The 24,762-nt window shown below is 40.5% G+C and overlaps 1 protein-coding gene and 1 non-coding gene across 2 annotated transcripts in view; both read left to right on the top strand.

Annotated features, from left to right (window-relative positions):
- The first annotated feature begins 470 nt into the window (after nt 1–470).
- Nucleotides 471–24,762, top strand: part of Syt10 (synaptotagmin 10) — a 60,012-nt gene continuing 35,720 nt past the window's right edge. Inside the window, exons 1-2 of the mRNA XM_051160219.1 lie at nt 471–799; nt 18,219–18,576. Coding sequence (XP_051016176.1) covers nt 649–799; nt 18,219–18,576 — 509 coding nt within the window. The 5' untranslated portion in view covers nt 471–648. The remainder of the gene's footprint in view (nt 800–18,218; nt 18,577–24,762) is intronic.
- LOC127201910 (U6 spliceosomal RNA) lies at nt 14,690–14,796 on the top strand. The gene has a single exon (XR_007832246.1). It is a non-coding gene; the product is annotated as a U6 spliceosomal RNA (small nuclear RNA).

The following is a 24,762-nucleotide window of genomic DNA, read 5'->3' as shown; positions in this document are numbered from 1 at the left end:
CCTAGGAGGGTTAAGCACCATGAATTCAAAATTTCCTGCTCTCTGTGCGGGGGTAAACCGGCTTCTAGTGAACCTCACTGCTGGCGATAAAGTGCTCTCACCTAAGAGCGTTCCCAATACCAAACCATCACTCTTCCAAGTCGTTTGAAAACAAATGTAAACAAGTGTCACTCTGCTTTGCATGTTCCTGTCTTCTGATTACTTTTATTTTAAAAAAAAAAAAATCAGCAGGTCTGGAATTGGGGGATTGCTTTTTCTTTTTCAAGAGATGCAGAATCCTAGGAGAGAGCAGGGAGTAGGAAAGTTGGCAAAGGAGGAATGGGAGGAGCGTGACGGGGGCTCAGGAAGGCGCGCGGGGTACCGCGGGAGGCCCGAGTGGCCCCTGCCACCGCTGCCCGCGCCAGCCTGCGATTGGCCCCGCCGCCTAGCACCCGGGAGGCGCCTCTCCGCGCGCCGCCGCCCCTCGCTCCCAGACGGCTGGGCTTCGCGCGCCTCCGAGCGCTCCTAGGAGAAGCGCAGACCTAGCGGCCAAGTCGGTCCGCGCGCAGCCCTCCTGCTCCCTCGCCAGCCATGGGGCCAACTCGCAACTCCTAGGGCTCAGCTTCGGGCCAAGGGAAATCAGAGAAGCTGCGAGCAGAAGAAGCCAAGATGAGTTTCCGCAAGGAGGACGGTGTGAGCAGCCTGTGCCAGAAGGCGCTGCACATCATCACCGAGCTTTGCTTTGCCGGCCAGGTGGAATGGGACAAGTGTTCAGGCATCTTTCCCGCCGATAGGGCCGGCCAGGGAGGAGGTGGTACAGGTAAGGAAGGGGTTCGGCTTGCGCCTCGCAGACAAGGGGCATCTTCCGGGTAGCTATCCTGGCTGGAGCCTGTCTCGCCGGGCCCGCGGTGGCTTCCTTGCATGGTTTGTCGCCTGCACCTTCTGGGTCTCTGCTCCCAGGCGCTCTCCCACCTGCTGCTCTGGCTCAGTGCCCTGGGACTCAGTGCCCTGGCTTGTCCTGCGGGTCGCAGCTGGACCATCCAGCCTTGAGGGAGAATCTGAGATTGACCTCATAGAACCGCCTTGTAAACGTCGGGTTGCGTTGGCCCTAAAACGCAGAAAGGATCCCTCAGCTGTAACTTTCGGATACAACCTGTCGAGCTCTTCAAAGCTTCCAAGGCCTTTCATAATGCATATGTAATTTTCTAGTGTTTCTTGGCAACGATGGCTAAGGGGTAGGAATTATTGATACCTGACACTTAGGTCACTTGTCAAGGAAATGGAAAAGAGATTCTAAATCCTTTCCACACTACTTACTCGCGTCCAGAGCCTTGGAAGCAAATGGCCCGGGGAGGAGATGTGATCTTGTTGGTTTTCTGGAGTCATTTTGGTGTCCCGGCAAGAGTCTTGGGCTTCAGGGTAGGGAGGGCAGCAGGTAAGCGCAAAGGCAAAGTCAAGATGGGCTCAGGAGAGAGGTTCGGAAGATGAAAGAACAGTTATTTCCCCACCATCCACCCTGAGTGCTAAACAGAGGAAGGGGGAGTATGGTGGGATGGGCATAGGTTTGGTTTAGCTGTGTCTTAGAGTTGTTTACATGGACTGTCTCCAAGGTTTTCAAAGGCTCTGCCGATGGCTGGCAACAGAAGCGGCGAGAGGCGGGGGCGGGGGGGGGGGTGTCTGGCCTTGTCAGAACCAGGGAATCATGAGGCAGGGCAATCCACTATTGCTACTGTCAGTGAGATGGAAGCAGTCATTCTCTGAATGTATAAATACAGCCGAAAGTCATTTCTGCTGTTCAGTGGGTGTTAGATTCTTAGGAGCAAATGAAACCGAACAAGTGGAAGTGTGCCTGTGTTTGTGTGCATGTGTGTGATGTAATAAAAATGTCAAAGTGCTGGGACTGTAGAGATCTCTGTAAAGAAAGTGAGTGAGCTCTTCAGAGATGTCTTTAAGCGACCATTAAGCTAAGGCTCAGAGTGGAGGAAGTGAGAATACTTAAGTCTAATGACATGCATTTTATTCACTAACAGTTGATGCCTAGACCATAACCCTAAGTCTTATTCTTTCTTGGCCCTCATTGGCTAGCAGTGTAGAAATTACATGACGTTTAGAAACTAAAACAGGGCTAGGTTCTAACCCATCCAAAATGTGTGATTGTGAATTCAAGGTAAAACAAGGTATGTAAATTGGAGAGTGGGTTTTGAGGTTTTCCTAATCACTATTGTGCACAACTGTAGTCCTAATTCTAAGACATTTATTTGTGAACAAAAATGAAGAAAGATGACTCTAAAACAATTGTATGAATATTTGTCTTCCTTTAAGGAAAATGTGTACTATAAAAGTGAGATATTCTGTCTGATATGTGGACATAGAACGTAGCTCTCACTAGAGAAAAACAGTCCACAAATTGCACGTGACATTCGAAGATAAACACGATTCCCCCTGCTTTTCTTTGTTTGTAAAATTTGACAACAGTTAAAAGCAAACTGCTTTACTTTTAAAGTACTGTTTCAATATTAATGGGTAATTAAAGTAGATTCAATAATTATTTGCTAAACGTTTAATTATATCAGTTAGCCACTTAGGTGCATGCCGTTCTGTAGTTTTTCTTACAATGTGTGCCCTTCATTATGTTTCCTGCATAAAAGCACTTCCAATAGTTGATGTTGACTGCATTGTATATAGGGGAACTTCACTAACTTTTTTTTATTAATTTATTCTTGTTACATCTCAATGGTTATCCCATCCCTTGTATCCTCCCATTCTTCCCTCCCTCCCATTTTCCCCTTATTCCCCTCCCCTATGACTGTTCCTGAGGGGGATTTCCTTCCCCTGTATATGCTCATAGGGTATCAAGTCTCTTCTTGGTAACCTGCTGTCCTTCCTCTGAGTGCCACCAGGTCTCCCCCTCCAGGGGACATGATCAAATGTGAGGCACCAGAGTACAGAACTTCACTAACTTTTATTGATATAGCAGATGTTCATTTTTGAAATGGCCAGTTCATGGTGTTCATTTCGCATTACAGTAACAATCTTGAGATTTGACATTGTATCACTGTTCATCTCTCACATAGTAATCACAAGGGAAAGGTTCACGTAATCCCAGATAAACTCATTACCACAGTCAGGGATTAGGAACCAAGTACATCACTAAGACAGAGATAAGGCCCCTGAGGGTCCACAGCCCAGCCAACCATGCTCAGGTATGGGCAAAATGTTGAAAATTTAGACCATGGTGAATAATGTGAGCTAAGCTGCCCTTTTAAAGTGCTTTGTAAACATCAGTATATGAATCAACATTATATGAATCAACCACATACATTAAAATGTAGTGTAACAGTAGAACTGCAGAGTCCGTCATGTGTAAGTTTTAGAAAACTAGATGTGGGAGACGTTTAAAAACAAAAAACACTGATTATCTTCTCCCTCAAAATGGATATGTTACCCTACAAATTCACTTAGTACACAACATGATATAATCAAGAAGGCTTATGGGAAATGTCAAGACAGGTTCCTCTTGGCATTATTTCTTATCTATACTATAACAGCATACATAATCATTTTTATAGTATATAATTATAACATTTTATATAATATATGTTATTATAATAATCATTATAATAGTTGACATAATCATTTCATAATATATTATTTAATAGTATATATAATAATATGTTATTATAATTATGATATAATCACAGCAATTGTATGCATAATCATTTTAGCTGGTTTTAGGCTCATTTCTTCACAGTCTTTCATTGCTGCTTAGATGTTTATGAAGTTTAAGAAACGTGTGTTGCCTGAAAGACAGAGTTCTAAATCCACAGCTGATCAAGACCATTGGAGCTCACAGTCACAGTCACACCACAGCTATGGATAGCTAACCTTAGCATAAATATTTTAATGAGCATTTAATTCATCGATGTTTCATATTTGGTTTTGTACAACTTTAATATGGAAATATAGACTCTAAGAAAGGAGACAAGTTATCCCAAGTCTTTTCTGTTATTTAGAATTGTTTGTTGAGCAGATACTTAACAAAGATTTTCTTTCTAATCAGCACTGATTGATACAGTTAGTGTGCACATTATGTCCATAAATGTAAGCCCAGACAAATCTGAGATGTATTCTAAAGACTCAATAAATATTTGCTGAGTGAGTAAAGTGTCATATAGTAAATGCACTTAGTTTATTGAAATTCTAGAAAACTAGAAATCTCTGTATAAAAGAGATGCTCTTTGAGTTATCATGAAGTTGTGTCCCAATCAGAGGCTGATAAGATCTAGCCAATGGTCAGAATATTCTCCACAGTTGAGTGGAGAGTGTGATACGACTTTCTCACGTACTATGGTGCCTCACATTTGACCATGTCCCCTGGAGGGGGAGACCTGGTGGCACTCAGAGGAAGGACAGCAGGTAGCCAAGAAGAGACTTGATACCCTATGAGAATATATAGGGGGAGGTAATCCCCCTCAGGAACAGTCATAGGGGAGGGGAATAATGGGAAAATGGGGGGGGGGAGGAATGGGAGGATACAAGGGATGGGATAAACATTGAGATGTAACAAGAATAAATTAATAAAAAATAAATAAAAAATAAATAAAAGTCTAAAGTGGACTTAGTAAACCCAGTCTACTGAGCTGAAAGTGTGACCACTATCTCTTAACCTATACTTAAAAAGTTCAAAGTATTACTTCAGCCTTCAGCCACGCATCCCAGGAAGACTATACCAATATTGCTAACTTGAGAAAAGGTCAGCATTCCAAATTCAAAATACGGTTTCTACCTTATCTCTTGTATCATTATAAAAAAAAATTTTTTTAAGTCATGAATCAGAGCCACTTGGTGGCAATTGCCAGTATACTGAAAGCCTAGTAAGGCTCTCTAGATTTACATTGACAACATTAGTGTGCACTTTAAGTCACTAGAATATTATGTCCTTGAAGACAGAGGTTTGTTTACTGCTGCATCCCCGGTGCTGGAAGCATCTGGGGCGCATGCTAGAGGCTTGAATTTGCTCAATGAACAAAAATGGCTTCCTTAATGACCCCCAGAAGCAAAGGGAAGCATGTGAGTCGCCTTAAGTGGAAAGTACTTCATGGAATTAAAACCCATCACTAAAACTTTTGTTAGTTATTCCCGCTTAACCGGGAGCCATTATTTTCAGATATGAAAACAAAAGCAAAAAAACAAAAGAAAGAAAGAAAGAAAAAAAGAAAAGAAAAGAAAAGAAAAAGAGTTTACACTTTAATCACAAATTACAACTAGTTACTGATGAATACATTTAAAAGCCTCGGGCTTCTTAAATCCTAGCTGTTACAGGAAGTATTGGTGAGCATGGAATTTTAACTCTTCATCTATTGCTGGCTGTAATATATAAGAAAGTACCAACAGAATTTTGCCACTTAAAATTTAACTCAAACCTAGAACCTTTCTTTTTTTTAATATATTTTATTAATTTATTCATATTACATCTCAATTGTTATCCCATCCCTTGTATCCTCCCACTCCTCCCTCCCTCCCACTTTCCCCTTACTCCCCTCCCCTATGACTGTTCCTGAGGGGGATTACCTCCCCCTGTATCTGCTCATAGGGTATCAAGTCTCTTCCTAGAGCCTTTCTTAATGTTAGATTTCCTATCACTCGAGTACAACATAGGCTCCCCATTTGTCATGTTTAAACATAGCCATTCACGTGCAGCTGAGGATGTGCAACCATTTGTTTACCCATATTCTACCATAAATAGAATCGATTCATATCAGTGAGATCGGGTAAGAGACTCTTATTTTATTTGTAAGGGTGTTTTTTCAGCATGTATGTCTATACACCATGTGTGGGCAGTGCCCACAAAGCCTAGAAGCAGATTCAGATCCCCCGGAGTTGGAGTTACAAATGGCTGTCAGCTACTATGCGGGTGCTGGGAACCGAACCTAGGTCCTTTAGAAGGGCAGTCTGTGCTCTTATCTGCTGAGCAATCTCTCCAACCTGATGTGAAGGCTTTTAGTGTATGTAGTATATTTGGTGGTGAATTCTTACAATTTCACATATGGCTCTTTTTACATGCTCATATAGATAAATGTATAATGGAGAAATATATTAGAACAAAATTAATTGTTTTTTCTAATTTGTAATTACTATTTTAAAAAAACAGTAGAGCTCTAATTTGTATGTTTTCTTGCCAAATTTAGAAAGTATTAGTCTATATTATAAATAAGATTTATTATTGCAAGACAATTAAAATAGTGTGGCAATGCAAAGGAGCTAAGTTCCTCTGCTCAAAGATTCTGAAATTAGTTCATGCACTGATGAGAGTGGACTCCTGATAATGAGTATTTTAATAAAGGTCAGTAAATTATACTTTTTAATTTCTAACTTGTACAGTGTCAGTTGTTCTGGACAAGTTTAGAAATGTATTCCCTGTGTGAAGATAGTTTCTTATTACTAACAATAGATTTTTTTTCCTGCCTTATAGCATCAGATATATCCTAAGTGCCCCATGAACTGTAAGAACTCCAGGCTATCATGAAAAACTACACGGACACATTTTGTTACCTGTGTGCTCAGTGCAAAGTCAGCCCTGTGAGTCCCTGGGCTCCACCAGTGGATGGGAAATGCTTAGAGAAACAAATGCCATGCATAGTTTGTGCAGATTTCTTTTCTTGTCATTACTCTTTGAACAACCAGTGTGGCAGCCATCGATGGAGCATTTACATAATGCAGGAAACCTAAGGATGATTTAAAGTGCTTTGAGGAATGTGTGCTGGGTTCTGACGATATTACCACATCCACTCAATTCTGTGGGATAGTTAATTCTCATCAGTCTCTCCCCGGCCCCTCCTCCTTCTCCTCTGCAAAGCTCTGCAATGATGGTGTTGGAGTTAAAAGGATATCCTCACCTGGGGTAGAAGGGAGAGAGGAACCGTGTGTCATGCTGTTGTTGAATAAGAAACATTACTGGCAGTCTTCAACTATTGTCTTCTCTTTAGTCCTCCCCTTAGTTCTGTTTTGGAGCTCAGAATTATAGCAACAATAGGATAAATAGTCTCAGTTTTATTGTCATTTCTAATCTATTTCCGTAGCCCTTGTTAATACACCTGAATGACCCACAGGTTGAGAACCACTGCTCTAAACCTTGCCACAGACCTCTATTTGCTTACTTTCAAATTCATGGCCTCATTTTTTTATTATTTGTTATTCTATGCATATATGTGTGTGTGTATATATATACACACACACATGTATATTCCTAAACAGAACCTGTATGTGTGTTTTCAGGCCCACTGCTTGGTATTATGATAACCAATTAGTGTGCTATTCCCTGGGGAAGATGGTTTCCCCAACTCCCAGCATCCCTCAGTTGCCTTCACTTTTTCTGTAGGTCCCTCCTGGGCTCTTCCCTGCCCACTTTGGCATGTCCATTGTTGTTCTTGTTCAGCTCATGTCTAGCCATCCATGTTGGTGACTTTATGGGTGAAGGTTCTGGCATTCTGAGGAGACACAGTCTCACAGCAAAGACCCTGATATCCTGGCTCTTACCATCTTGCTGCCCTGCCTTCTGCACTGTTCCCTGAGCTGTAGGTGTGGGAATTCAGTGCTTTCTTCTCACGTGAAATTTTTATATCATATTTATATAAAGATGCCCTTTAACTTTAAATAGATTTTTTTTAAATCATGCATCACTTTTCTGAACATGCAAGAGGGAAAAATCCAGCAAGAAATCAGCAGATTGAAGTAATTTTAAAACTTAACTTCTTCATATTTTCCTTCACAGTGTTGAGAACTGGCCCGGGGGCTTGTGTATACTGGGAAACACTCCTAACCACTGAGCTGCACCTCAGGCGTTAAAGCTGAAATTCTGGTTTTAAATTCAGAATTCATGATGCCTTTGTTCATTAGCCATTTTCAGACAGTGTCATGAACAGAATTGGGGCTTCAGTCTTGTCTAGTATAAAATCCATTAGCTATTGTTCTGTTTAGCTTTCTGTGCAAAATGTTGAGAGTTAGCAATGTTGGCAAATACATTTATTCATCACCTTTCCTACCAATTTCCACTAAGAACTCCGTGTGTAAGGATGCAGTGTGACATGACCAGTTGCTGCAGTACATTGGTTTTTTTTTTTTTTTTTTTCATACTGTGAAATTCTTTCATGGATTTTTATGTGGACGCTTTTGCTTTAGTGCAGGCATAACTACACCACAGAAACTTCCTGGCTGTTAGAAACGCTAGTAAACCCTAACCGCTAATATATATCACAGTGGTTCTCAACCTTCCTAGCTCTGCACGCACCCCTTTGATATGGTTCCTCCTATTGTGGTGGCCCACCAACCATAAATTATTTCACTGCTACCTTATAGCTGTAACTTCATTACTGTTATGACTTCTAATGTAAATATCTAATAAGTAACCCCCCCAAAAGGGTTGTGACCCACAGGTTGAAAATCACTGATGTACTGTGACCTCAGCAACAAGAGATATTTTTAAATACACATTTTATCATCAGTTAAGGATGATATTTAAGTTCAAAGGTTTTTTTTTTTTTCATTTACTGTAACTCAAAGGAAGAGCACAGGGAAATGAAATTAAAATGGGACTCCTCAGCGGCATGGTGCAAGGGCTGATTGTATTACATATCTAATGTAGAAATAAAGAACAGTAATTGCTTGCCAGTGCTCAAATCTCCTTTCCTTGTAGCTATAGAACTCTTTGTGGTGTGGCCTCTGGACTAAGTTGTAAGATGGGAACATCAGAATGTGAGCAGCAATCTGATGCGTCAGATATTAAGGCGATATTCTTCAAGGCCGTGATGATGTGTCCCCTTATCCTCCCTTCCCCTGGATAGTTTCACTCAGCTCCTAGGGTGTAGCCATGGCAGCCTTCCATGGAAAACTGGGAATGAAAAACTGGCCAGTGGAGCAAGACCTCCTTGGTGTCGCTGTGTCTGCCCCTGGCTGCTGAAGTTGGCAATTCCTCTCCACTAACAAGAGAAAAATCTTCCTGTCTAAGTCGCTATTAACTTAGTTCATAGAAAGCAGAGCTGTGACTTACCTGTTATAACAGGAATTCCCAAAGGAATAGTATAAACAAACTAACTTCATCAATAATCCCTAAATGCCCTTTCATTTAAGAAAACACACCGGTTCGAGTTTTAGTCTCTTCTCCTTCTCTCTATGGTAAGGTGCCATAAGCAGAGGGGCGGTCTGTGGTCTACAGACTGTGGCCATGCGAGGAGAGAACAAAGGCCCACCAGCAATCAAAATACTTAACACACCCATCAACAAAGTTGTTCATTAACTTTAAGATCACACCTTAGTACGTTTTGAAAAACTAAAATGACTAAGTTTTATAAACTAAAAGCTATAATAAGAAGAGGTCAGGAATTTGGGAGGGAGAGGGGGTGCCATAGGAGATGGGAGGGAGGCAAGTGTGACATAGAGGCAACACTCATAATTGAAGTTCTTAACAAAATGTAAAAAAAAAGAAAAGAAAAGGAAAAGAAAGAAAGAAGAGAGGAAGGAAGGAAGAAAAAAAGAAAAACACAGTAGCTGTTGAGTTGAGGGCATGACACTAGGTATGTGTGCTTTTCTAAGCAATTATCACCAGCTGTGTAAGTGTCAAAGGTGATCAGACAAGGCATAATGAATACCACATTTTGAAATGTGAAGGCCAAATATCAATTGTTCTTCATCAAGATTCCATTCATCTGAAGGTTTCTAGATATGCACACCTTCTTAGAGCAGCCTTTTCTTTTTCCAGAACTCTAATGCTTTATTTTTCTGTGTTAAAACATGATAAAGAGTAAGTTTGTGGATAAATGGATTGAGCTAGAAATGATCATAATGAGTGAGTTAACCCAGAAGCAGAAAGACTCAAATGGTATATGCTCACTTATATCTGCATACTAGCCCAAGGGGCATGTCCCAGGAAAGCCTTCACTTACCAGGAAACTGGGACAGAGGGGAAGGCATCCTAGCAAAATAAAAGGATCCAGAGGGTCCTAGAAATCTACAAGTAGAACAATATGATAGGCAGATTTGGGCCCAGGGGTCCCGCTCAAACTAAGGCACCAGCCAAGGACAATACAGGAGGTAAACTTTAAACCCCTTCCCAGATCTAGCCAATGGTCAGAATATTCTCCACAGTTGAGTGGAGAGTGTGATATGACTTTCTCATGTACTCTGATGCCTCACATTTGACCATGTCCCCTGGAGGGGGAGACCTGGTGGCACTCAGAGGAAGGACAGCAGGTAGCCAAGAAGAGACTTGATACCCTATGAGCATATACAGGGGGAGGTAATCCCCCTCAGGAACAGTCATAGGGGAGGGGAATAATGGAAAAATGGGGGGGGAGGAATGGGAGGATACAAGGGATGGGATAAACATTGAGATGTAACAAGAATAAATTAATAAAAAAAAGAGTAAGTTATGACACATACACTCATGCAGAGGTATGTAAGTAGATAGTCATAGGACAGTAGTTACGCAAACGTATGTACTCAAACCACAGCTTGGACAGTTCTAATCTGATTGTCTAGAGGCCTAACCTAATTTCTGTAAGCTTCATTTACCTCCAATCTTATCAAGATACAATACAATGACGGTTATATAATGAAATCTCTCAAATTGTTTGGAGACTGAAAATTTCAGCTCCAGAAGGCCAACTCGTCTAACTTGTCCATTGCAGTGAGTAACTTGATTCAAAGGCAAAGTGTTCATGTGTCACCCAGGCCTCTTCACTTAGCGTCCTCCCATTCACCTCCTCACCGCTCTTCTTTAGCGATCTTGCCCAAGCCCCTGACACTGGGGTGAACAACACTGCTACAGATTTACAAAGGCAAATATTCCAGTTCTCAAACCACGTGTCAGCCTCCCCACTTGGACTCTCCCACCCACCAGCCTGTGTCCTCACATGAGTCCCTGCTGTTGAGGACAGACCCATACTTAGGCCTGTGTCATTTCATAAATATAAGCACCCATGCCCTTGAAATTTATCACATTCTCCTGTGAAGTCACACATACACACACACACACACACACACAAAACAAAAAACAAAAAAAAACAAGACCTCAGTCATGGATAGCTCCTGCTGACCCTTATACCAATACAACCGTGGCTTCTAGATTTCTGAAACTGGCAGGGGTATAAGACACACTCTGTGTGTGTCTATGTAGCTTTTTCCTCTTTTCTTTACAGTCTCTGTTACTTATTTTTTCACTCTCTTAAGTATCCATAGAGCAACAGTTCTCAATCTGTGGGTTGCGACCATGTAAAATCACATATTTCCAATGATCTTAGGAACTGAGACAGTGCTCCTCTATAAAATAACGGCCATGAAGTAGCAATGGAAACACTTTTATGGTTGGGGGGGGGGGACGGGTCACCACAACATGGGAAACTGTATTAAAAGGTCACAGCATTAGGAAAGCTGAGAGCCATTGCCATAGACTATCCAAAATTAATTAACAATTGACGGGGGAAAACAAGATCTTTTTACTTTTACTGCCCTAAGGCATATTATCACACCAGCGTTCAGGACCATCTTGCCTTTCTTGGAAAGCAAAGTGAAAGGCTCTTTTGCCTTTGGCTCAGACCTTTCATGGCACATCAGCATTAGCCTATACCTATACTTGCTACTTTTTACCAAGTCTCTCCATCAAAATTACGCACGCTGAAATATTGCATTTTAATAAGAAAAGTACCTGTTTCAACTCCGTAAGCCACTCTAGTTAGTCTCCTTCCCTCTACTCTTTCTCCGAGTCCAGTTTCTCAAAGCAACCATCTCTGCCCAAAGAATACAATTTCTGCTATCATGTATATATATACACACACATACATACATACAGATTTGGTTATGTGCATGAGTGGTTTGCCTGCAAGTACAACTGTGCACCACACACCACACATGCCTGGTGACCAAAAGGGTCAGAAAAGGACATAGAATTCCCTGAAATTGAAGTCAGAACCCCTGTGAGCCGCTATGTAGGTGCAGGGAGTGGAATTCAGGTCCCCTACAAGAGCTCTGGTCCTCTGAGTCATCTCTTCAGGCCCTTCCGTTTATTCCTAACCATACTAATCACATTGAATCGCAATTATAAAAATATCATTTAAATCGTTTCCAGGTCCTCATTTTTTCCTTCAGTGACAGTCTTACTTTGTTTAATTAATTTTGGTGTAAGGTATTAAGTTATACAAGCCTTGCATTAAGCATTTACTCTCATTTTTAATACTTGTCCATGCATAATTTCCGCAAAGTTTCACTGTGGTAAAACAGATATCTACACCAGTGTGCGTGCGTGGTGTTGTAAGACAGGAGTGTTTTTCTGTCTTCCTTGCAGAAGGCTTTCTTCACGTTCCTTCCAAAGAGCCCTTTAGCTACCTCGCCAGCTTAAAGCCAACAGACTATGGAGGAGCTTTTTAAATGGAAAGGTTTGACTCTGGAATGTTCCTCACAAACTTGTGTTATATACCAGTTCTCCGGCTGGTGATACTGTTTTTGGGATGTGGTAGAAACTGCAATGGTTATGGTCCGGCTGGAAGAAATAAGCTACTGAGCCTATGTCATTGGGAAACTGATGCGTGCGTGCGTGCGTGCGTGCGTGCGTGCGTGCGTGCGTGCGTGCGTGCGTCCGTGCGTGCGTTCAGTATTTGAGTCAGCATTTCGCTGTATAGCTCAGGCTTCCTTGAAGTCCTGTGGCCTTCATTCCTCAGCTTTCTGAGTGTTGGGATTATATATAGACCTGAGCTACCACTCCTGGCTTTGGAGGGCTTCTGTATCTTAGCCCTGAGCTCTTTTTCGTTTTCTACTTCCTGTGTCCCATGCAATGAAGAACTTGTGTGCTTCCATCAGTGTGGTGTTTTTGCTCAAGCACATGGGGAAACCTCCCTTCATTTGAAGGCCTTTTCTCTCGAAGAGACAACTAGCAAGCACATAACTGCCAAAGCATACGTTCAATAACTCCACAAACATTTTTTTAACTGTGCCATATAAAATGGACACTGAACGTTAGAAGGTGAGTAAGTGTGTCCCCAGTCTGAAGGATCAAGTTGCTGGGGTGTTGATGAGACTGCCTGGAGAGGAAAAGCAAGGGTAAGATCACAGTCCTCCATCCATCATATGAAGCCCTCAAAACTTTGAAAACTGAAAGTCAGTTTGTAAATTGTAGCAACCTGACACTAGTAACTTACCTGGCTGGGCATTAATTAATTAACAGTGTATATTATTAGGGCCTACAGTAATCCCAGTTATCTACGTGGTTGCAGATAATAGTACTATGCCTGATTCCCAGATAATATAGTGGATAGTACATACCATATTGATAGCTAATATCCAAATGAAAATATTTTAAATATATCATATTTTAGGAGTTTCACAGTTCTAGTGCTACTGCCCTGTGGGTGTGGATGAGAAGACCTTCATAGTAGAAGAGGCAGAAAGGAACCCAGAGAAGGGGTAGCATTGGGCCTAATTATTATAGGATGCCCCTCGATAAAACAGGAGGGAAAGAACGCATTGCCACTGCAGGATGCTTCTAAAGATTATGGCAAAGAAACCCTGGTCAGAGCAAGGAACAGCTATCGAAGCTGGACCCACAGCCAGAGGCAGGGTCACAAAGATGCTGGCAGATGTCCTACAAAATGTGGAGTTGTCTAGAGGGATCCGAAACCAAGAGAGGTGGAAGAGTAAACAGCTGAACTGCAAGAACAAGACTTGTTCCTCTCCACTGTCTTGTTTATGCTGATGGCATAACCTGTCGTCATTAGAAATGCTGTGGTGGTTCTCAGGAGTAGTTGATGGTTTCCAAAAATGATGCAATATTTTAGAAGAAGAATTAATAGAAGAAAACTAAAAACTGTACTCAGATTCCCACAGGTCTCTTACCTAAACTGAGTACTTGTGAATGCCAAAGCCACCTCTTTGGGACAGCGCTATTAATGGATTTTCCACTCAAACTTGTACCCCATTAGGAAAGGAAGCCATATTTCCAATGACTAATGAACACTATGTTCATCCCACAAAATCCTACATGTCTACAACTTGGCTCTTGGCTCCAACTTTGTTGGAATAACTCATTGAAAACTTTAATTTCAAAGTATAAAAAAAGAATAAGGTAAATGATGTAGAAAATATGTGAAGACCACAGGATTGGATCTGTTTTATGTTACTGCAACAATAACACAGATTATATAATTTATAAATAAAGACATCTTTCATCATTCTAAGGCTAATAACTCTGATGTCAAGGGCCTTTGCGCTGGGCCAGGACTCACAAGCTTAACAATTACCCTTCAGGGGAAGCAGGCTATCCAGATAAGACCTGATAGCCTGTGGTCATATGGTGGGGGAGGAGGTCCCCTTCTGTCAGAGGTCATCTAGGGGAGGGGAACAGGGGAGAAGAGGAGGGGAGGGTGGGAACAGGAAGATACAAGTGAGGGGATAACAATCGGGATGTAATCTGAAGAAATTTTTTAAATTAAACTTTCAAAAGTAAAGATCTCAGTTAAACTAAAATTAAAAACAAACAACAACAACAACAATGAAAGAATTACCCTTCAGTAACTAACCACTCTTGGCATAGCATCAGCCCAGTATTACATCAGGGCCCTTGTGACGACAGCAACTCGAATTTGGCCTCACTTTGCAGCCCTACTGCTTTTGCCATAACATTTCCAAGCTATGAGCCTCAGGGAGTGCTTTAGAAGAAGCATAGCATGTGCTCGCTTCGGCAGCACATATACTAAAATTGGAACGATACAGAGAAGATTAGCATGGCCCCTGCGCAAGGATGACACGCAAATTCGTGAAGCGTTCCATATTTTTGGAATACTACTCAGCTATTAAAAACAAGGAATTCCCTAAATTTGTGGATAAATGGATTGAGCTAGAAATGATCATAATGAGTGAGTTAACCCAGAAGCAGAAAGAATCAAATGGTATATACTCACTTATATCTGCATACTAGCCCAAGGGGCATGTCCCACGAAAGTCTTCACTTACCAGGAAACTGGGACAGAGGGGAAGGCATCCTATTAGGACTCTAAATGAGAGACGCATGGGAGAAGAGCAAAATAAAAGGATCCAGAGGGTCCTAGAAATCTACAAGTAGAACAATATGATAGGCAGATTTGGGCCCAGGGGTCCCGCTCAAACTAAGGCACCAGCCAAGGACAATACAGGAGGTAAACTTTAAACCCCTTCCCAGATCTAGCCAATGGTCAGAACATTCTCCACAGTTGAGTGGAGAGTGTGATATGACTTTCTCACGTACTCTGGTGCCTCACATTTGACCATGTCCCCTGGAGGGGGAGACCTGGTGGCACTCAGAGGAAGGACAGCAGGTAGCCAAGAAGAGACTTGATACCCTATGAGAATATATAGGGGGAGGTAATCCCCCTCAGGAACAGTCATAGGGGAGGGGAATAATGGGAAAATGGGGGGGGGGAGGAATGGGAGGATACAAGGGATGGGATAAACATTGAGATGTAACAAGAATAAATTAATAAAAAAAAAGGAAAAAAAAAAGAAGAAGCATAGCAGACATGGCGTTACCTTTATTCATCTTTTAAAATACAGTTAATAGACAGGAAGCACATTAATCTCATACATTTTTTTTCTCTTTTCCTCAAGTTATAGTGCTAACGGGTAATACACCAGTAAAAATAATAAATGAACTAAAAAAAAAAAACTCTAAAATGTTAAATAAAGCCCTCCTGATTAGAAGGGTACAACCAGGAAGCACTTAGTAGGTGCTGAAGTAAGATAGAGAAAAGTAAGGGAAATGTTAATGTCCATTACAGCATGCCAAATTTTTTATAACTGGGTAGTAGTAAAAAAAAATGGAAGCGCTTTCATTTCAGTCAGGAGGACACAAAGCTTTAGAAGATTAGTGAAAATTAAGACAATATTTCTCTAAAACTGCAGAACTTATAAACCCACATGGGACTCTTTTTGGAACTATGAAAGTATCTACCAAATCTAAATATTAGTAAGAGCTAAATAAAACTAAGTTTATAATTGACCAAGGAATTCTATTTTGAGACTTTTGCTTTGGAAAAATCAGTCACAAATATTCATACAAGGAGAAAGAGGCAAAGATGTTCAGTGTAACTGTATTACACTCCCAAACACTAGGCTTAAGCTATATATCTGTTTGGATGAATTATCATAGAAAATTACATCAACAAGAAATTAGAACTAATATCTAGGTAAAAAGACAAATTGAAGAAAGAATTATGCAGAAAACAATTTATGTTAAAATAATATTATATAATTTTAAATATTTAAGATTTTATATGACATATTTTTGTCTTTAAGTGCCAGACTTGTACATACATATCCAGTTAGTGTCACTGGTCAATTCCAAAGAATCTGACATATTGTATTTACAACAGTGTTTAAAGGAATTTGGAATTATTCAGTATTAGTGTACTGCTTGGTCATGATGTTTTGTCTCAATATTAGAAATCCCAATTAAGATAGCCAGTGATGGTCGTCACTGTGCCTATGCCTTTATGAGATTTTCTATCTGTGTCCTTGCCTCTTCTCCTCTTTAAACATGAGCATCGGTGGAGGAAGACTGGTTCATATTACTTGATTTTATCATAATTACCAAAAAGTCCTTTTTCTCAAATAGAGTCATATTTTGAAGTATTGACTGTTATTACTTCAAGATGTTAATTTAGAAAGGGACAAGAGACAGACACAATCTGTGATATATTCCTAACATTCTTACTTAAAACAAACAGAAGAAATTGGATTTATATTTCATATTGAGTGTAAATAAAATTGGTAATAAAAAATTATAAGGTTAATCAAATCTAGAAAAATTGTCCTTTATTGGGAATCTATTTGACATTCAAAATTTTAATAATGCTATAAAACCATGTGACTAATTTGGGTCACTTTAGAAAGATAAAAATGGGGAATGGGAAGATTAATTCTTCTTCGTTTAGACTTTGTGTTTTCAAGTAGCTTAAGACTTACAGAAAAACAACAAAGTAAGACTCGTGTCATCTCCATGACCACTTTCTCCTAATATTCATGGCTTACGAAGAAGTGACACATTGATATTACACATATACTGGAACTGAGAGACTAAATTTCATACCTTTTTCTTTGCGATTTCCTTCACCTTTGGCTAATAGTCTTTTTCTATTCCAGGACCCTAACCAAGATGATTTACTCCATGTTGTGACTAAGTCTGCTTAGATGCTCCTTCACTGGGACATTTCCCCCAAACTTTTGTGGCTGGCCTTGGTGACCTGTAGGAGTACTGGTTGGGTGTTCTTAGAACTTCTATTTCTTGGAACTTGTCTGAATTTTTTTTTTATCATGATTAAATGAGCTGTTGGCATGAGGCATGGTGACCACAGAACCATGTCAAAGTTGCATGCTGTGACCACAGCTCATCACTGTCGACTTCCATCACCTTCACTGTCAGTAATACTCATAAAGGGAATGTCGCCGTGAGGGTGTGCAGCCCACAGCAAAGAAGTGGGGAGCTGTGCTCACTCCTGAAAAATAAATTATATACATAACTTGCTTAAAGTTCTTCTAAATGGCTATTCTGTTGCTTTTTCTTCATTTATTTGTTTATTCAGCCTCAGCTTTTAAACTGTATCTCTGTCAAGAAATTCACATGGACATAAATTCATGGTATAGTTATTTAATATTTTTTTTTAATTCACAAGTAAGAATTTTCTTAACCTAGTCAGGTTTCTATTGCAAAATAGTATTAACTGGGCATCATATACAGAGCAGAAGTGTGTTTCCCATGGTCTGAGGCTATGACGTTCAAGACTGAGTTACTGGCAGATTCAGTAGCTCACATAGAAGACACAGAGTTTGAACATCTAAGTATGTACTCATCTCATGGTGTTGTCCTCGTGTGTGCACAGAAATATTGACTACTAAGTAGTTAGTGCTATTCTCTGCATAGACAGGGGGAGGAGGTCATTAAATCAGAGAGGAAGCGAATAGTTTCTATCTTCTACAGGTTCAGAGTTTAACTTTCTGGCTTTATAGGAGGAGGCAAGCTGGTTAACCTTGACTCCCCAGTGGTGTGCTTGGGTATGACTAACGCGTTCTCTGGGTTCAGCTGATAGTTTTTCATATGATAAACCTCTTTGGCCCTCCCCTTCCCCGCCCCCCCCCCATTATCTTAATCACATCACTCTTTCTGCTCCTTATTCTAATGTCTATTGATTGTACTTTCTGTTGTGATTTTTATTTTCTCTCCCCAGATATCTCAGTCAGCCTGCTAGCAGTCGTTGTAAGCTTCTGTGGCCTGGCCTTGTTGGTTGTCTCCCTGTTTGTCTTCTGGAAGTTGTGCTGGCCATGCTGGAAAAGCAAGCTCGTGGCCACCAATGGAAGCGCCCTTCCACGAAGCATCTCAAGTGCTCCAACTGAAGTTTTTGAGACTGAAGAGAAAAAAGAAGTTGAAGAAAATGAAAAACCAGCACCAAAAGCGATTGAGCCTGCCATCAAAATTAGCCACACTTCCCCCGATATCCCAGCAGAAGTGCAGACTGCTTTAAAGGAGCACTTAATTAAACACGCTCGTGTGCAAAGGCAAACCACCGAGCCTACATCTTCATCCCGGTAAGGAAAGGTCACATGTGTGACCCCCCCCACACACACACACACACGGGTGGGTGTGACTCCAGAAGAGCAAACACATGAGTAGGAGGAGAGAACAGAAAAGAAACAGGAAAAAAAAAAAATAACAGCAAGAATGGGAGGGGAAAGAGAAAGGAGGAACAGGGAATAAGGAAACATACCAGCAAATGAGGCAATCAAGAGACAAAGGGTAGGACACAGAAGAGGATGCAGGGAGTAAATCAAAGGCAAAGAAGCCGATAGGGAGGGACATGGAAAGGATTTGGTAGTCGGTGAAATTATACCACACTAGTTATTTAACTCTTGTCCTTGAAATGTCATCAGCTCACAACTGCCACTTACAAGTTTTCAATTTAATGTTGTTAAATAGTATACAAACAGCCATTGAAAATATGTATCACAGAAAGAGTATACACACACACACATACACACACATACACACACACACATACACGCTAGCCGCTCATAGTAGAACCAGAGGATAGTTTTTAGTCTGCAGTTAGTTAGCACCTAAACTGTAAATATAGATATGCACTCTATCTGAGCCCATGTGGATGACACTTTCATGCTAGGCAATTCTACAGGAGCAGAAATGCCACAGGTACACCATGCAGCACACACTTCTTTCTGAAATGTGTTCCAGAGAGATGGGTTAAGAAACTGTTACAACTGACATAAGGAACTTCAGGACATAAGGACGCAGGTAGAGCTGTCTCTCGGGCTAGCCTGCTGTGCTGGTTAAAATTTACAAGCAACAGTCATAGGGGAGGGGAATAATGGGAAAATGGGAGGGAGGGAAGAATGGGAAGATACAAGGGATGGGATAAACATTGAGATGTAACAAGAATAAATTAATAAAAAAATTTAAAAATAAATAAATAAATAAAAATAGCATATAACCATGAAAAAAATTTACAAGCAAGCAACAGCTGCTAGCTAGTTCTTCTGAGAACATTTTTAACCAGTGGCATTGATGGTCATTCAAAACTCTGTGCATATGTGTGAAGTGATCGCATATGCCTCCTTGATTAGTATGTTATTATCCCTGAAAATCACAAAGCAGTTTTTAAAAGGAGCAGCTCTGAGACCCCAATGGATTCCTGAAAGCACCAAGTTCTGTAAATGCTATGTTTTTCTATGTGTACACACCTATAGTGACGTGATAGCAACAGTAGCAATTAATAGTGAAAAAGAACAGTGATAATTAAAACTATATAGATCTGATCCCTCTGTCTCAAAATATTGTGTTTTATTATATATAATAGCTTTCTCCTTGTGGTATGCAACAGTATTTCCTCATGATACAATGAAGGGAAATTAATGACGTAGGCATTGTGACATGGTGTTGGACTTCTACATCAGAGTAATTCGAATGAATGCATGGAATATGACAGCAGTGTATCTGATGACCAGGATGACATATTAGAGACTGAGAAGCAGGTGACAAGTACTGCATGGATGTGGGGGCAGCAGAGTGAGCCACATCTCCAGGAGACAGAGCAAAGTCAGCAATAATTCACTCACCAGTATTCGGTTTTACAATTTATGAATTGTTTACTTCTGAAATGTTCCATTCAATATTTCCAGCCCTCAGTTTGCTATTGGTAACCAAGACAACAGTTGACAAAGACCAAAGAATGTAAAACAGGATGAGAGGAACTACTGTCCTAACAATTACGAATAACTGACAGCTTGGGGTGCAGAATTATTCCACTTTAGTTGATAGGTATACGCCTCACATAAATAAACCCAGGTGATGAAGATGATAGATGTGTTCTATTTTGGAAAACAGCACTGAAGTGAAACTTTATCTCCAAAATACTATCATCTGGGTATAAAGAGTCCATCTGATTATCCCTAGTGAAGGAAGAATGAAAGACGATGTGCTGAAAATGCACTTGAAGGCCGGGCTCTGGAGACAGAACGGTCTCTCTTGCAGTCAAGAGAAATAATTCCGTTCTTGGATTTTTCAGTAACTATATGAAAAAAAAAATACACAGCTATTAAGTCAGAAAGCTTTCCCTCTCTCAGTCTTAGGAAACGTAAAAAGAGGTATACACATCTGGTATTTTCTAACTGATGGAGCACTGTACAGCTCAGGAACGTGGTGGGAATGTCACGGGTTCACATGCCTCCCGAAGCGCACTTGTCTGTGGGGAAGGTTGTGGAAGGCGAAAGAAGCTCTTGGAGAACTTAGCCCTCTTATTTGCTGTGCCTTCGCCATCCCGCAGCAAGGATTCGTGACTGCCTCTGTTATTTGTGAATTAGACGAAGCCCAGGGAGATTAAATATTTTGCCTGACATAATGAAAGCTACGAGGAATGAGAATTCAAATTTTATTCAGACGGATGAAACATTTCGATTTTTAAACACAATGTGGGTTTTGTACAAGCAAAACTGAGTTGCCGTGTCATCTGAAGACAAGCAGTTTGGAGTTGAAAAGTATCTTCCTGCTTGTTCCACTTAATTAAAGATCTAAAGGTGGGGGTGGCTACTGTGAATTATTCGAGATGGGATTCCAAATCTGCTCAGCTTAGGATGAATGCCTCACAGACTCTTTGATTGTTGCCACTTCTCAAGAATCCTCAACTCCATCGGCCACTTCTTCATGTTGTCTATTTACCGTGATACGGGAAATAGATCGTAGAGTTCGTCAACATGAAATGGAAATTACTTTATGATAAATCAAGTCATCCGGCTCAAATGCCAATTTTGCCTGACATATGGCAAAATCAAAGCTACGTGCATATACATGCACACAGATCCAAAACAAACTGAACTTTAATTTTCTATTTCCTCGTCTTATTAGTTCAAACAGGAGATGACATCATGCTCTTTCAAGTCTCAATTATCCCTTTCTCAATAGAAATAACATTCTGACAAGTCTATAAATTAGCAGCATTGCTGGACACTGGAAAAAGAATTTGATTTCTCGTCCCCATTTTCAAATCCCTCCAGCTGTCGAAAAAACTGCTCAGCTCCACATGTGTTTTTCCTCATTACTAAATGCCCCATGTGTCCATTTTGATTGACCTTTCATTCACTCAGAATGCTTATATGTGTACTTCTGGGTGTAGTCAATGTGTTCTGTACTCTACCCACTTAGAGCCTCCGAGAATCTGTAAAGAAATATACATCGTGTGATACCGACTTCAATATAACTAACTATAAATGTCACCTGTGTGGTAGAGAAAGTGAACTTCAGAGCACAGAGAGATTACTTCCAGATGAGTCGTGGAGACTTAAGAGTGTTTCACTGATGGAAACACGTGAAGTCATAGAACACAATGTCCTGCTAACAGAAGAGCAATTTTGTGGCAATATAGGCAGATTCAGCTGGAATCGGAGTATATGAGGCCTTAAAAACCATAACTGAGATGCTCAAAAGCTGTCCTTTTGAAAACATGTTCCATTTTCAAATGTTAAATCCTCAAACTATAAGGAAATGTAACCTTTTTTTTCTACCCTCCTATCTTCCAGCACTGTGTAGGTACAGAGCAATTGTCAGGAGGATGCTTTTGATTGGCTGATCTGCTCCACTTCTGTTTACTCTTCTAGACATCAAGTGGTGAGGGAACGCCATGCCCAAATTAGAAAGAGATTAATGGTGATGTACTCACAGGACGAGTGTGGAAACCAATTTTCTGTTCATTCATTAGTGGTGTAAAGATAAAATAAATAGTCACTGGGACAACAATCTGTTGAAGATGCAGAATTGCCTAGGTTCATCACTGTTCAAAGATTCTGAGGACCCATGAAATGATTAGAAAACATGAGAGATCTAACTGCACACGAACAAAAGGAGGGAAATGTGTACGAGATAAATGATGACTACATGTTCCGATGGAATTAGCTATGATTGATTAAAAAAGCAATTCATGAAATGACCATGCACAATTTCACAAAGAATAATTCAATGTACCTTGTTATAAGGAAAATGAAAAATTATGTAAAACTGCGTAATTTTATTTACTGTAAGGTTTTTTTATAAATTAAATTTCTTTTAAAGGACAACAAAACACTGAAATTACTCATTCCGGGTCATTGTAAGGAATAGAAAACAAGACATAATGATAATATAATAATAATAATAATAATAATAATAATAATAATAATAATAATAATAATAATAATAATAATAATGGAAGCATTTGGAAAAATATGTAGCTAGCTAGGATATCAAGAAGCAATGTTTATCCAGAACAATAGACAAGACTGAGGTCAATGTCCCTGGACTGAGAGTGCATGAGGCCTGTGGCTGTGAACTCAGCACACCAGCGCTCCTATGAAGGGTTGTATGTGCGCATGCGTTATTTCTCAACTGAGATACCTTCTTTGATCAAGGCTGTACCAAATACAACAACCAGAGAACAAAGTTCTCAAGTTGGAAACCGTGTTAGTTTTCTGGCACTAATAAATAGTATTTCTTTCTATAGAGGCACTAGTGTTTGGTTGGCTGGATGCTTCTCTCTGACATATGTAAGCCCTGGGAAGTTTCATGGTATTCGTCACAAGGACCCTATCATGAATCACTTACATAAACAGTCATTTGTATGGTCCCATAATGTTTTCACTTAAAAGCATAAGATGAATAATACTTTGTTGATGTTATGAATATCACAGTCTAATAAAATACTAAGGAACGGCAGACAGAAGAGAAAGCAGGTATTGGCCAAGTACCTTGTGCTGAAGTAGGAGGGGACAGGGCAGCAGAGAGTAGATCAGCTCAGCTCAGGCTTCCAACTGCCCCTCAGAAATCAGCTCAGCTCACCCAGGACATGGGCTCCTGATGGTCAAAATTCTGTTGCTACGTAAGGGAAAGCCTAAACTGGAACACTGCGTGCAGAAATTTAAGGCCAAAGTACATTTTATCAGCGGTGTTTTAAATAAATGAAAATGCCAACCATTTGATTTTACCAAAGAAGACTCAACTCAGCTGACAGCCCAGGAGGAAAAGGCCAAAAACCCAAGGCCAAGAGCTTGATAGCTCAAAGCTCAAAAAGCCCCTTCTTACTTATCCTCACTGTCTTAAATATCCTTCAACTCAAAGTCCCTCCTACTCCTTAATCCATGTCAGCTGGTTTCTTGCTCTGCCTCTTGACCTAGGGTTAGCTGTTAAATCCTGTGTATAGAAAGCTCTTGAATTAATAGTGTGTGGTAGGACTGGCTGAGCCACACCTTAATCACCTGTTTACAATAAACAGAAAATTCTTGGATTAAAAGTGTGTGTTAGGGCTGAACCACACCAAACAACAACAGATTTTTACAGTTCACAATCTCGGGGATCACAATGGGAGCAAATATCCCACAACAGGTCAGAACGCTTTTTAAGGTCCTAGAAATAATATAAAGTTAGTCTAAGATTTGTTATATTAATCATATTATTGATAATTTTAAAAAATTCTTTTACCTTTGAGTGTTTAATGTAATTACATCATTTACCCTTTGCTTTTCCTCTATCCAAACCCTTCCTATATACCTCTAACTTGCTCTCTTTCAAATTCATGGACTTTTTCATTAATTGTTTTATATATATAATTTATATTATATAATGTGTATGTATATACGTTCATAAATGCATAAGTACAACCTACTCAGTCTACACAATATTACATGTTTTCAGGACTGACCATTTGGTATCGGTTAACCAATTGGCATGTTCTTCCCTGGCAAAGGCTATTTCTCTTGACTTGAGCATCCCCTGAGGTGCCTGTGGTTCTTTGTGTAGGAGTGAAGCCCTCTGAACTTCCCCCATGCACTTTGGCATGTCTACTGTTGTTGTTTCTTTTTTTTTAATTAACTTATTCAGATTATAACTCAGTTGTTATCCCATCTATTGTATCCTGTTTCTCCCTCCCTCCCTCTTTCACCCTATTACCTCCCACCCCCCGCCCGGGCTATGACTGAGGGGGACCTCCTGCCCCACCATATGGTCATAGGCTATCAAGTCTCATCTTGGTAGCCTGCTTATTCTTTCTTTGAGTGCCACCAGGCCTCCCCACCAAGGGGAGGTGGTCAAATATGGGGCACCAGAGTTCATGTCAGAGTCAGGCCCTGCTCTCCACATAACTGTGGAGAATGTCCTGTCCATTGGGTAGATCAGAGTAGGGGTTCGGTGTTTACTACTTGTATTGTCCTGGGTTAGTATGCTCATGTTTATGCAGTCAC

The sequence above is a fragment of the Acomys russatus genome, chromosome 17 (genome assembly GCF_903995435.1).
Source record: "Acomys russatus chromosome 17, mAcoRus1.1, whole genome shotgun sequence".
NCBI lineage: Eukaryota > Metazoa > Chordata > Mammalia > Rodentia > Muridae > Acomys > Acomys russatus.
Note: the sequence above shows the minus strand (reverse complement) of the source record. Positions and strands in the feature narration are given on the sequence as shown.